At 40.2% G+C, this 14,737-nt stretch overlaps 1 protein-coding gene across 2 annotated transcripts in view; it reads right to left on the bottom strand.

The window, feature by feature from the left end:
• The window catches only part of FNDC3B (fibronectin type III domain containing 3B), a 191,474-nt gene that overhangs the window by 48,274 nt on the left and 128,463 nt on the right, over positions 1-14,737 (bottom strand). For both annotated transcript variants that reach the window (XM_029962340.1, XM_029962339.1), the window contains 4 exons: positions 12,413-12,570; positions 10,125-10,184; positions 7,250-7,388; positions 6,893-6,946 (listed from right to left, as the gene is read on the bottom strand). In XM_029962340.1, the coding sequence (XP_029818200.1) occupies positions 6,893-6,946; positions 7,250-7,388; positions 10,125-10,184; positions 12,413-12,570 (411 nt within the window). The remainder of the gene's footprint in view (positions 1-6,892; positions 6,947-7,249; positions 7,389-10,124; positions 10,185-12,412; positions 12,571-14,737) is intronic.

Raw genomic sequence — 14,737 nt, 5'->3', positions numbered from 1 at the left:
CCAGGGCAAAATAGATTTATTAATCACAGAGGAATATTTAATGTGCCAGTTCTGCACCGACCCCACTGCTTGGAGCACATGATGAGTGAAGAGGATTTGTTGGTAACTGTGCAGCTTTGGTAAGAAACTTGGATACCAGAGGGATGGTTTATGGAAGTCTCACATCAGCATGACCTGGAACAGTGATCCATCCTGACAAAGCCAAGATGGGGCTGCAGCCAGAGAGGGCATCGGGACACCTCTCCAGCTCCCAAATCCTTCCTCAGGTACAAACCAGCACGGCTGAGGATAAGGACACTCAGAAGTTCTCTCCTTCACCCCACCACATTTAAAACCACACAAAAACCTTTTCAATGCACCCCAACTTGGTACACCCTGGGGTAAAAATTAAGCTGAGCTGTTTGCAGGGCAGAGAGCCTAAACCAGGTTTCGTACTATGTCACATGCAGGAAATGATCAATTTGAAATCTTTCTGGAGAAAGGGCATGGACTGCTCAACTCTTCATAAATAATATCTAACAGAGCTGAAGCAGTTTAAAGGCTTTTAATTTCAATACCTGAATGCAAAATTAATGGACAATTACATTATTAAGCACAGCAGAGTAGAAGCCTGGCAAATGACATCATGGGCTCAGATAGGTGCAGGAGACAGAATTATCTCTGCAACTTCTTCTGACTGAAAAGCTCTGCTATGCCATTTACTATCTTTGGCACCTGTCTCTACAATTTTTAATTATTATTTTATTATCTATATGGGTGTCCCTCACTGCAGACAACAGCTTCACCTGCTGCTGCCTCCTTGGGCTTGCTCTGCCCTCCCACACCCCATTCTTCCTCCATGCTCAATACATCACTTCGCCACTAAAGATCTCAAAAATGCCTGAGTGGGACATGCATTTTTCACTTGGCCATTCTCCAGCTCCTACCAATTTCTACTTATTTTCCCTCAGACTACAACACAGAAGGAAAAACTCCCTAAAATGTTTGTAGTGTATCTCCAGAACATGTTTATCAAGCTAGAAACAATCATGCAGATCTCCAGCACGGAATAACAATGTGGAGGCACTGAAGGGACATTTATCACACTGGCAAACAGCCCTAACTTTTATTTATACACAGTGAGCCTACACTTGTTCTGGAACTTGGTTTTATACAGAATCTCCTTCAACTTCACCCACCTGCTCCAGCTGTAACATTACTGTATGGATCAAGCAAATTAAGAGATGGAATTAGAAGAGAATCATTTTGTAAAATGAGAAAACCTTTTCAGATCTAAATTCCCTAGTTATAGAGTTCTATGATAAAATTACTTTAGGACGAAAAAGATAGGTGACCATACATCCCAGCTCAGCAATAATGTGTGTAAACTCCACACTACACAAAACCACATTAGAAATCCCGTGTTTCAGTAAAATATCCATTCATCAGTGCAAGACTATCAAGAATATATTTTTTTTCTTCCCTATGCAAACTCTCTTTTATAGGTTGAGTTGCATTAAATTAATTTTCCTCCAACTCTTTGATGACTTTACTACTTATAAACAATTGAAAACATTTATTTTTGATTTCTGCTTAAGAATGTAGGTTTGTTTAGTGATTTACCTATGCTTTTTTCCAAGAGAACAAAATGACCAAATACTAAGCATGTGTTTGATAAAGCAATGCTGGCTAAAAAGGAAAAGTCATGGACAATCTCACCTGTAGCACAATGCCTGAACTGAGAGCAACGGGCCAAGGAAACTCTCATTTATCAAACTGGTGGGTAAAACTTTGCCAAGATTGCCAAACATCTAAGTTATCTTCAACTTTATAACAGTACAAACTCTGATATTGTATATATTTCTCTTGTAGAACTGGTACTATACATTCCCCAGACTCACTCAGAGACCAACTGGTATTCAAATTACTCAGACTGGCTGGTATTTTGGATTCTATTGGCACTAATTGGAGAGGCTGGCCGATATTTCTAATTATCCTGGCATTAATAGCCTGGAAATAGCCTCTCCGCTCCTTCTCTCCCAAGATTTATGAAAGCACTAATGCTGGCATAATTATAGACAGGAACAACTGGCAGGCTGGTACTGGCTGCCACCCAAGAGTCTTACAGCTTTCCCAGAATCCTTCTCCTATCCTTTGTACACTCAGCATCCAAGTTTTTAATCCTTTAAATAATGTTTCGTAAGTTGCTTAAAATACACTGTATCATTTCCGCAAATATTTCTAATCCCCAGATTTCAGAGGGAGTGCTGTCTGACTTCTCCTCCAGGCCTGCTTTCTCCAGCCTGTGTTCCCTATTCTTCTCCAGGACAACCCATACTGTGATGATCATCAGCGCCTGTCAGGAAACAAGAACAATTCAGCTCCACAAATCCCTCAGAATTTGCACAACACTCTAACAGAGCGTTTACACACAGTTTTTAAGAGTTTTCCCTGCTATTTCAGCTATATTTCAAGCCACACACTCAACACAGGGTGCCAAAGTGTCTCTTGGCGAGTGTATTTATTGAACAAGGGTTTTGAGCATTTAAATGGGTTTTGTTGACTGCATTTCCTGCAGCACAGGCAGTAAATAAACACAAAAGGAGGAAGTGGCCACTGCAGGTACAGTGATGCAGGAATGGACCACAGTCCTTCACCACAGAAATCTGCAGCAGAGCTGCCAGCATCAGATCTGCAACCAGGAGGCAGGATGGACATCTGTGGCCACGCCAGCATTAGCTGCTATGTTCAGGTCATACTGGCAATAAAAAGGAACAGACTGATACTCAATCTGACACAGAGCTGCAGAGCAAACTGTCAACAATTAGTGTAACACACCTTAAGATCTCTGCAAAGCATTTATTGTGCAAGTTATACACATAACTGAATTTTCTCTACATACAAACATTTAGAAGATAGCAAAAGACCTATGAAACATCCCTAGAATATACACAAACCCCAATTTTATCCAAGGCTCTCCTCTTGCATGTCTCACAGGAGTGGCGCAGCCACAGAACAGACTCAGAGGGCAAGTGAGTGAACGAGCACAAACATGGAGCTCTGTGTATCCAAATTCCAGTGCAGCATTCACTGAGATACTTTGCTCAGATTATCAGCTGGTAAAAAACAAGCACATCTCTGCTACCTTGAGAAATTAAAAATTTTGTGGCAGAACAAAATGATCTCAATTTACCTATATAATAAACTTCATTATTAACTATCCATCATCAAATCATTAAGTAGTGTGGTGTTGTATCAGTCTCTCTCGAGTAGATTAAAATGAGCTGCTTACTGGATGAGAATTAAAGCTGCTTTGAGTTGTACATAAAACAGAGACACACACTGTGTGAGAGGGATGTTTCTGACTCAGGAACATTCCTCCCTTTTCCCATAGAGAATGAATAGGATACTCTCGCTGCCCATATGCACAAGAGAAACATTTACTTACTACCACTTAATCACAGAACCAGCATTTCACATCTAATTAGTAACAAAGGCCTGATTCTTACAGCAGTGCCAGCAGCATTTTTCAATGCAGTTACAGTTTACTGATTTTGATGAACACTGGCATCAGGAGAAAGCATCACCTCCTCTACAGTCACATTTTCTTTTTGGTATACAACTAATGCTATTTTTTTCTGATTAGCCTTTGCTGACCCTGAATAAACAATCCTGGCACCAAGTCATCAATTGATTAGTTCAGGTTTGTAAGTTCAAAGTTCATAGCAGAGTCAGAAGGTGAAGTTTTCCTTAATTATTAATTTTAATTGATTTTATTGCCAGATGACTACTGTCAGTCCCAGCACCTGAGGTGCAGGCTTGTTGATATCCCACCAGATTTCAAAATAACGGAGATGAGGGGCTGATCCTAACTCTTTAATCCAAATTGGGAGGGAAAAAGATGGAACAGCAGGAATAGCTTTGTGTATCAAGGATTTTACAGAGTCTACAGGTCAGGAAAAACACCAAAACCCAGAACTAAACTGAGGCAGTAGCTGGGTAGGACTGGCACAGTGACTTACTAAGCAGAATTTCCCACCTCACCTAACCCTAGGGCTGTAAAACACGGTGCTCCTGCTGTCGCTTTACAGCAACAATTCACTTTCTGCATATACAAGTGATGCCATCTATGCCCCTGGCTGCATTTTACATGCTACAAACTGTGCCTCCACCCTGTAAAAACAAGAAGAATGAGGGTGACATACTGCTGAGCATCTGACACGCTCCAAGATCCAGAGATCCCAGAGACAGATAACCCATGACCCACCATGAGGGAGCATAGAGGGGCTGCTGGAGCCCTCTCTGTAGCACAGCTCGAGCTGGGGGAACACACTGGTGTGACTGGGATACAGCTGGAGGTGCCGATCTGAACACCTCCACCTCTCCCCACACCTCCTGTGCCTGATGCCAGTTTTGTTTCCACAGTCTGAGGCTGCAGCCTTTGCACAACAGTTTTCAAGGATCTGCCTACAGTGAGAGTGGCAAGGGCTTTCCACAGCTCATTCACACCATCCTTCCCAGGAAGGGACCAACTTCCCAGGCATGCTGCCATTTTAGGGTGCTTTTCCAACTTTATCATTGGATACATTTCTTGTTCTCCACTCTTACAAAGCCCTCCCTGCTTTGCAGCCACGATTTAATTTCCTTCTATCGCTGATTTTCCCGTGTTTATATTTTATCCTGTGCCCTGTAGCTAATGAATGCTGCTCTAGCTGAGATCTGGCAGCGTGTTTGCTGTTGCCTGGCAAGCGTTCTCCTCTGCTCTGATGTATTTATTTCTTGATTTCACCAGGACACAGTGTGGCATTGTGGAAAAGTCAGCGCTTTTGCTTACGTGGAGTTTACACAACCAAGTGCAAGGGTACAGAGCACTGCAAGTGAATTCTCTTTTGTACTTGGGAGGTGCAACTCCAGTAGCTGAATGCACTTCATGTCAGAGGCACAACTTGCCATAGCACCTGAAAAAGTGAGTGGAACATCCTGCCGAGCTCACCATTGCATGAGATGAGGTTCCTTCAGATCCAGGCACAGCTAGCCTGCATCTTCAGACTTTTTCTTTAACAAGCCTAAATAGCAGGTTTTAATTTAGCGACTCAAAATGGCATTTCTGTCTCATATCAGAGGAAAAGAATTTTTAGAGAAGCTACACCTGTAGTATTAACTGTCTCAGAACCTGACAACTACATTTCAGCCAGGAGTCCTGTCAAATCATTGGAGATATACCAAATTAATTTGTGCAAGGCCATTATTCTTTCATCTGTGCTGGTTAGTTCTCCATTGTGATCTCAGATTTCATGGCTGTTACTGAGAAAACAAGGTAATTAAAATAGACAGACTAATGGAATCAGGATGCCTCAATTTTTCCCCATTGGTACCTGAGCTACCCAAAACCAAACTGCTTTTGCCCTGTGAAAAAGACATATCATAACCATTCTTTCTGAAGACAAAACTCTAGGTATATAATCAGTATTAAAGGGTATAAAGGACAAAAGAATTTTAGAATTGCCATACATATATATACATATATATATATATAAAATTATGTCTAGGCTCCATGTAGACAAAATGAATATCCGAAGTATTTGCACTGTATTAATGGTCTGCTGGTGGTCTCTTCTGACAAGACCTTCTTCTGCTTTCCTTCCCTTTGCAGGCTAAAATAATCCACATTTCCACTGCTTCACTGTTTGGTGCTGTTATGTTCCCATGGCTCCAAATTATTGGAAGCCTTGGAAGAGATCACAAGTGCACAGTCAAGGTGTCACAGAAGGCGTAACGGGATCATCCTGGCCAATCCTTTTGGAGAAATATCTCTTTAATCCCTTTTCCCAGACCTCACACTCCGCTTTTTTCCCTCTTCACTGACGACCTTTCCCCTTCCATTATGCAGAGAGGGACAGCAAGTCATTCTGAAGTTATTGTTTACAGTTCAGAGGGTTTCTCATCATGCAGACCCCACTTGCTGTGACAGTGCATACAATAAATGTTTGCACAGTGAGTGGCTCCAAACACCCAACATGTGCCAGAATGATCTGGGAATGTGTTATTAGTGCAATAATGGAAAACTATTCATAACAGAATACTCCCTTCAGAATATTTTTAGACTACAAAAGACCTCAAGAGATGTTTCTCAGACTGCACAACCGGACACCCTTTCATACGCTTCATTTCCTGACTCATGACTCTTTTTTTCTTTATATGTTGCCCAAGCCCTTTCTGTCACCCATTATGTATTTTTTCCTTCAAAGATGATACTCCCTGACTCATGCTTTCTGCAGAAATATGGCTTGCACAAAAGAACGGAGGTAGAAAGGAATCAGGGGACAGAGGGAGGATTCACAAGAACCCACCTCCAAAAAATCATCCACACCATGTTGTCAGGGCACCCTCCCCAACAGCCCATTGCTCACTAACCACATAAAATAGGAGAGAACTTAATTCCTTTTATGCTTGGATGGGGACTAATTGTCACTGTGAAAAGGACACTTCTTTTGACCCTGAGTACATTCTCTGCAGAAAGGGCTGCAAGATCATAGCTTGTCTCCTCTGAGGCAGGAACAGTGTTTATTCTGCACTCAGTCAGCAAACAGAAGAAAGAGATCATGAACAGAACTCTAAGATACATTACAAGTAATGAAATAGTAAGCAATGCCAATTAACAAATAATATACACCAAATGAGTGATAAAAGATTTCATGAGTACGGAACATTATCTCTGCATAAAATAAACTGAATGGAAAGTTTTCCCCTCGCTGCCCCTTTCATCTTTCTAACTCTTTACCTAATGTCATCAGGATTTCATTTTCCTCTTTCTATTTTCTCCTGTATTTAATTATTTTTCTTTACTCAGCAAATCCTTGTAAAGTCTGAGTACCATTTATTTGTGTATTTATTTCAACTAGTTACAACTTACCTCATCCCACTCCAGAAGGTAGCTGGTGATTTTTGAACCATTATCAATGGGTGCCTACAAACAAAAATAAACAAAAGGTGACTTGGGGAATAGAAGAAAACTACTTCACCACCCCCCAGGCAAATGACTACAGTTTCAAGTGCTTTGCACGTGGCTTGGCAACCTCTTAACGATAATGAAACACATACATTTTAAAAGTCAAGTCAGTGCACAGGAAGGGATTTGTCAGAGTAGAGCAAGTTCAAGTCCCTTACTGAAAAATGACTGTCTCAGCTTTCAATTATTTTCAGTATTTATGCTCACTGTCAGTAAACTCCATTTTTCCCTGCTTTCTTGCCCGATCCCAGCATTACCTACCTTCCACTGTAAGGTTAAGGAGCTTTTGGTCCTGTGCGAGGGTTTGGGTGGGAAGGGACACTCTGGTGCTGAGCTGTGAGTGGTGAAGCTTACTGGCTCTGAGCAGGATCCCTTTACTGAGTTGTACATTGCATATACCCTGGAAAGAGTAATCAAGTGGGTTATAAATTTGCTGACAGTTACACTGGCACTGTCTCAGCCACAGTATTTGACTACCAAAGCATCCATGATACCATTCACTAATGACAGATTTATCACAGACCAGTGTCTGTCCTTATTTTACTTCACTTCATACAAGTATGCAAAAAAAACCCCCAAAACCCACACGGCAGAAGGCAAACTCTACAGTAATTTGTGCAAATACTCCCAGAGACCACTGAGTTATCTTCATCATCATCTTTTCTTTCCACCACTACTTCCTTGTAATTGCAAGACAGCTTCCACACACTGTGCTAAAATTCTCTTTGCAACACAACAGAAAGTATGAGCTCATGAGAAAAAGGTGTCAACTTTAACACTTGCTTTACACTTGAGTCCCATGTATCATGTTGAGTGGTGGTAACTGCTGGTCTCCTTCCACGGGTACAAGCTCATCCTACATGGCTCAGGTGTCAAGACTTAGTGGAGTTCCAAGGATTAGAACTAACACAGCTCAGCAATATTACTCCAATAAACTAAAAATCTTCAAAGCAAATTTGATTTCAGGCAAATCTTCTATATATCACCATAGAGGGGGATATAAAATACAAAATCATGTGGGAAAGCAAATAGGATATAGTTGAGCACTTCCTCAAGAGGTGCCTTTCTCTGAAAAATTAATGGTGTTATTTTTTCCCTTCACATTTTCCATGTAGCAAAAGAAAGTGCAAATTGGAAGTCTTCTACTCAAAAAAAAGTTCAAATCATGACCAGACGATGACCTCTGAGTTGGCTGTAGCTATTGTGTACTTGAATGCAGAGCTAAAGAAAGGGCAATTTCTAAATTTGTTTTCAGTAGATAAGAGTAATTTATGTACAATGGCCACCTACGTAGAATCAAACCTTTTGGGGGAGACTGACAAGAACTGCTGTAGTGCTGCTTTACCCATCACCTATTAGCAGTCAGGAGCGAAAACAAATGCAATTTGTGTACATCTGCTGGAAATGAGCACAGTCAAGCATCCAACAAAAATCATAAGGGAATAAAACCATGAGAAAACGAACTTAGGGGGCATCCTCTGCATGTCACTGAAACACAGCACAGTCAGCCCTGAAGGTACCACAACAATACACCTGAAGAAAAGCAAGCAGTGGGTTCAGAGTGATCCAGGTTGTCCCAGGTGCCCCACAGGGCAGCAGCAAGAACAAGTACCTTGTCTGGTGGAGATAAAGCCCTGAGAGATGCTGCCAAGGTTAAGGAGACCCAAAGCAATCCGCCCAGTAACTGCTGGCCCTTAAATTTCTTTACTGAACAGATTTATTTCTTCACAGATGTTAATACATAATGCAGTTACAGTGAAGAAAAAAAAAAACTGTAATGGAAAGCAAATAGGCAGCTCGTTCAGTGTCGGCTCGCTCCGCTGCAAACATGGGCTGCTGCTTTGCAAGGCTGACTTTTATATTTAGCAGTCACTTGTTTTTGAACAGAAGTTACTGCTAATTGTTCACAAATGAATTATTTGATAAACCTGCAGGAAGGTGGAGGGAGCTGTAGGTAAGGGAGGAAGAAGTCAGCCAGGACATGGGACAAATACCCCTAAAAATGACCAAGACCTCAACCCAACTGCACATGGTGACCACTCTGGTGTTTGAAGTTGGCTTCAAAAGAGATGCTCAATGCTTACAGCAGGAAGCTCAACAGTGTTTTACAACCTTCTTCTCCTTGCTACCATCCCTGTTGTGGCTGGAACTCCTGCCCAGCCCAGGAGCTGCATCTTTTCCTTATTTATGACGAATTACTTCTGGTCTTCTCCTTCTACTTGAAAATTTTATTTTAGGGCTCCACTAGAAACTACCCTTAAAACTGAAAAGAACCTATAGTATCAGAACAAGATGGACACACTTAGGTGTTGGATCTTTTTTAGAGCTAAGAAGCAAGGTGTCCTTTAAAGTTTTGCAAACAGGAACAGCCTTGACATGAAACAGCACACCATGCTTAGCCCTTGTTTGGAAAAACAGAAGGGAACAATAGATAGGAATGAAAGGATTTTTTTTTTAAAGGATATGGAGGGTAACTGAACAGGATGTGAATTTGAAGCCTTAGTACATAAACAAGTCGTTAAAAAAAGCAACATGAACAGGTAATGCAGACGATGTTAAAAACATCAAGGAGCAAAACTAGAATGTGTTAATAGTTAATAAATGTGTAAAACACATTTTCAGAATCAAAGAGAAATATGCCCTGAAAGTATCAGGACAGATCAGTGCGAATCAATCTTTTTTTCTTGTAACAAATGCTGAAATTACTACAGTCAGATGGATCTGTAATCAGCAGATTTACTTCCCAAAGCACAGACCATTTATGAACAAAGCGGGCTGGAGAACTTTCTGAGTTACAGTAGCTGAAGAAACACCAGTTGCTTGAGTCAAGTTTTTAAGCAGCTTCAGGTATCTCACTTTCAAACACAGAAATACAGACATGTAGACTTCTTTTTCCCTCTTTCTACAGCAATGACAACACAACAGAAAACGTTGTTTGAGAAGCATGCTCATAATTTAAAGTCCAAGAAAAAAAAATCTACTGCAAAATATGTAGAAATCATTGAAAAATACACCTACAGAGGTGACCATTAAATTCTTGAACTACACTGTATATTTAGTTAAAAAACTTTCACATTTATTCTCATATAATGGAAGAGTTTATATTTAAGTGACATTCACATCCACACTAACTCACCTGACATGATAATCTGTTGCTGGCCTAAGGTCCTTCAGGTTATATTCTAATTCTTCTCCACTGCAAGAAAGAATGCCAAACTCAACAAATTAGTAAATTATGAGAAGTAGTATCACACTTAGTACAGCTAGTGATATTATAATTTGAAAGAAAAGAGATAATCCCACCAAAGAAAAACAATATAACAATAAAACAACAAAAAATTATCAATATATAACAATAAAAACAAAGTAGCAAACAATATACCAACAATTTGTCAACATACTTCATGTTTCTTGAAAACTTTATAAAGCTCCATATACACAGAAGAAACAAATTTATCATCCCAATTTATACAGTAAACCAGCTATATGGGTTTACTTCAATGCTTGGATTTTGTTGATATTTGCATAAAGCACACTGTGGTTTTCTACTCTCCCTGAGCTGAAAAAAAGAATGGAATCCAAACATTATTTCTGTACTTTCTGCACATTCCTTATTTCAAAATACTTTATAAAAAGTGAGCCATTGAACTTCAGAGGAAGAAGCATAGTTTCTTGCACAACTGTTCCACTTATTTGCTTTCTCCTCCAGAATGATGCTCCCTGTGAGAATCATGGCAAGGAGACTTTAATTAATGCCTGAACAGCTGGATCCAGCTCTCCTTTAATGCTAAGAGAAGTTAAAGCAGAGTTTCAGACATTTTAGGAAAAAACCCAGCAAATAATCTATTAATTTCAAATGTAGTCAACATAGTTAGGGCTATTCTTTTTCCTTCTGGCTTGTTTGCTGGTAAATGAACACTGGGCTCAGTCATGTGTTGCCAGTTCTGTGAAGATTAAGGTACGGGTCAGTGCTTAATAAGTAATAGCCATCTCATGTAAGAGCCTGGCTTATTCGTGATTTTATTAAAATATGGGAAACAAGAAAGCTCTCAATTTAGCATAAAGGCATATTTCATAGCTAGCTGGACAAATACAGGGAGACGTCTCAAAATCAAGAGAACAAAATTCACCAGAAAGCACATGCCTGCACGTGTCAATAATACACCAAAAAAACAAAACAAAACAAATCTTTGTTTTCATATAATTCAATGCTCTGCAAATTCTTTTTTCCCCCCCCTCTGAAATGAGTTCACCTCCTTGCAAAGACAATGTATTTGACATATTGCTGAGTTTCTTTTGCCTATAGTAATAACAATTACTGCTGCTCCTGATGGAATGTACCACATCAAGCTAATGGCTGCACTCTGGCCAGCAGCAGGAGACACATCACCACCAGCAGCTTTAAAACAGATGCACAACGTTTCCTAACCAGGAGAAAATGTGCAGCCCTCTCACCAGCAAGCACAAGAAGTACTAGAAGGTGTCCTTCCCATTTTAGAAGCTCAGCAGCACATACTGAACTATGGAGATGCTAACATTGGCTCACAAATAGCCAGTGTAAACGCCAGGAAAAAAAAATTTAAAAAAATCAGGCAGCCTTTCTCTGGTTAATACCTTCTTTTTGCATTACCCAAAACCTGCCTTCAGCATACCAAGAGGAATACCCTTAAGAAAGGAGATGGCTTGGTCTCAAGAGGTAATTCCATAAATGCTCTATCACCTGGACTTTATTTAATGAGATTTGGGAGGGATTAGGTATTTCACAATAGCCAAGGTCACATCTCCAAATTTTCCTTCCTAGATGTCATTAGCAGGGAAAAAGAAAAGCATAACACCATATGTACTTGATCACAGAATGAGCTCAGAGGATCACTGCAAGGAGACACAGAGAAATCCCTCTGAATTTTTACTGAGGGCTGCTGGGAGCCAAGTATTCGGGTTTTTCTTGGGAGCCTCTACAACTACTGATGGCTGTAACTCCCTCCTCTGCTCATCTAAGACACTACAAGGCAGCAAAGCCCTCAAATTTTGCTCGTTAGCTGAAATAACAAGCTTTGCTGCGCTAAATTCTGCAAGTCCACACAAAACCAGCCCATTAGGAAGGCAGGTGTGGTGTACACAGAAGGTTCTGATATTTAGCATAGGAGAGAAATTAATCTTTTCACTGGCAATGGGAGAGGCAGCACAGGCTGCAGGAGCTGCCACGTGCCAGGGAGGTGGGATGGGATGGCAATTAGGGACCTTGTGACGTGCACTCAGCTCCCTGCAAGCTCCTCCGGCGACGGGGCCGATGGGACAGCTGAGGGAACAACCAGAGGGTGCTCAAATGTGCCCTTCTTCTGTGACTGATGGGCATGCCAGCTCTGAAAAGCTCAGAGAATTTATTCCCAACGAAAACACAAATGTAAAAAATGGTGCTGTTACCTGTAAATTATCTTGTATTTTCCATCCCTCCCTTTATCCGATAAGGCAACCTCGTAGGTACAGGTGTAAGGCAAACCGTTGTTGTGTCTATCTGCATTTAGAAGGCCAGTGGGAGGTGACCAGGAAAGTAAAACTGTTCTTGCTTGAATATTTGTAACCTGCAGAAGAGACATTGGTTATCCTGAATTCTGAGGAAAAAAAACCACTATCCTCTAAGTTTTTGTTTTCTGCTTGTATCTTCACAACCCATTTCTTGTAAAATGGAAATTTCAGAGCTAGAGTTGAAAAGTAAAGGGTCAGAAATGGTCAACAGCACAAACAAAAATACAGATTTATGGCATAAAGTAATTTCTAACAGATGAGCAATATGGAGAGATTTCTCCCTGCAGTGAACTGACTCGTCACTGTCTGAGCATCCAACAAAGGATGCCTCACACCACTCTGGAAGTACCTGCTGCCATGGTTATTACCAGAAGGGAGTTGGAACTAAGTGGAACAAAGACTTTACCCTATAGATTGTTTTATACACAATAATTTCTCTAAAGTCTTTTTAGGGAGACTTCTCTAAAAAAAACTCTGATGGTTTTTTCAGTCATCCTATTCCTCCTTATCATTTGAAACTGTAATAATTCAACTGCAAATAAGTTTAAAAAAACTCAATTTAATCTGCAAATTTACACTGACTCAAAAGCCTAAGTGAAAATCACAACAGAAGTCCAACTTGTCAATTAAAAATTACACTGCAAATGAATCACTTTGTGACGAGATAAAGACTGACTGTGTGATCTGCAGTGGCCCCTGGGTGTGACACCTCCATTGCAGATGGGTGAGGATTCTCTATCAAGAAAACACAGAAGAAATACCTGAAACCCGGGCACTAAAACAATTTTATCACCCCAACAGTGCAGCTGTATTCTTCTGGAGACCCAGGTCCACCTAACTCCAGACTAACCGAGCTTAGAGAACTGGCATCACCTTGCTCACCAGGACAGCTGCTGGCACATCAGCTGCATGTACCCAACAGCAGCTTCCCAGAGAACAGCCTTCTGTTATCAGGCTAAGAAAGAAGAAAAAAATCCCCCCGCCACTGTCCCAGAAGAAAAAGAAATAAGAAGCAATAGTTGCACTGGCTATCTGGGAAAAGCAGAACATTTTTATACATGCCTGCTGAAATAGCACAGGGAAGCCTCAAAGCCTCCAGAGCCTCAAGTGCTCTGCCACAAACTCTCCACTTTTCATCATGAAAATTATGTTCTTCCTTCTTAACTGTAGTGAATATATGAAGAATATTCTTTTAGTTATGTTCCATGAAGAGGAATCAAAGACTGAGGTTTTATATTCTTTATTTCTCCTATGTATCAAATTTCACTGGTTCTATCATTTTAACAGATTTTTCCAACACACAGAGCAAGCTGTTGTTATTTTGGAAGGCATAAGATGGATGCAGGTGCTCAGTTATACGTTTCCTAAGTTTTGTTGAGACAAGTGAAACCCCTTACCTGTAAATTATTTGGTAATGAAGTTTCAGCAATCAGCTTTAAAGGACTCCCTGTTTACAAATCTGGCTCCTGGATATCTTTACAGAATGGAGAATATTTAACTTCTCACGTGAAAACACATTGCTTTCAGCTGATGAGCACTGCAACTGTTGTGTCTGATACCCATAATATCAAGCAGATTCTTTCTGAGCAAGTCATAAATCCATTTTTAACAGACTGACAAGTAGGTGACATCATAAAACATATCTTAAACACCGTGATCTCAAAAGTTAAAGATTTTAATTTATAGCAGCACAGTCAAGTCTTGCCAAAAAAGAAAACCTTTGTTCAACCTAATGTGAAAAATAAGTTTTAAGGCAAGAAAGTTTAAGTAGCATCAAGCTTTCTTAGTAAAAAACATGGACATGCAAATTCTTGTAAGAACTTTCATGGCATTTCTTGTTTTCACGGCATTTTCTTGCCATATTTTTCTGATACTATGAAATCAATGTTTACTTCAAGAACTTGGACCAGAGGACACCAATACTGGATTAGATAGCTTATAAGACACTTGAATGGTTCAAGTGAGATAAGTTAAATTTTTGAGATATATATATATACGCACATGCGAATGAAAACGTGGCAAGGATATTTGGAGCTAAAAGTCCATATTTTAAATAATATTTTGATCAGAAAACTGAATAGTAAGATCCAAATAGATTTTTATTTTTTTTAACAGACATTACTACTATGCCAGTTCAGCCCATCAACATGCAGTTTCTTTTATTATGGAAATACGCTTGCATAATTGTTTTTCATAAATTCAGGCAGACTTGGAGCTGGAGGC

Source organism: Manacus vitellinus, unplaced genomic scaffold (assembly GCF_001715985.3).
Source record: "Manacus vitellinus isolate BGI_N305 unplaced genomic scaffold, ASM171598v3 scaffold_45_pilon, whole genome shotgun sequence".
Classification (NCBI taxonomy): Eukaryota; Metazoa; Chordata; class Aves; order Passeriformes; family Pipridae; genus Manacus; species Manacus vitellinus.
This window is presented reverse-complemented; position numbering and strand designations above follow the sequence as displayed.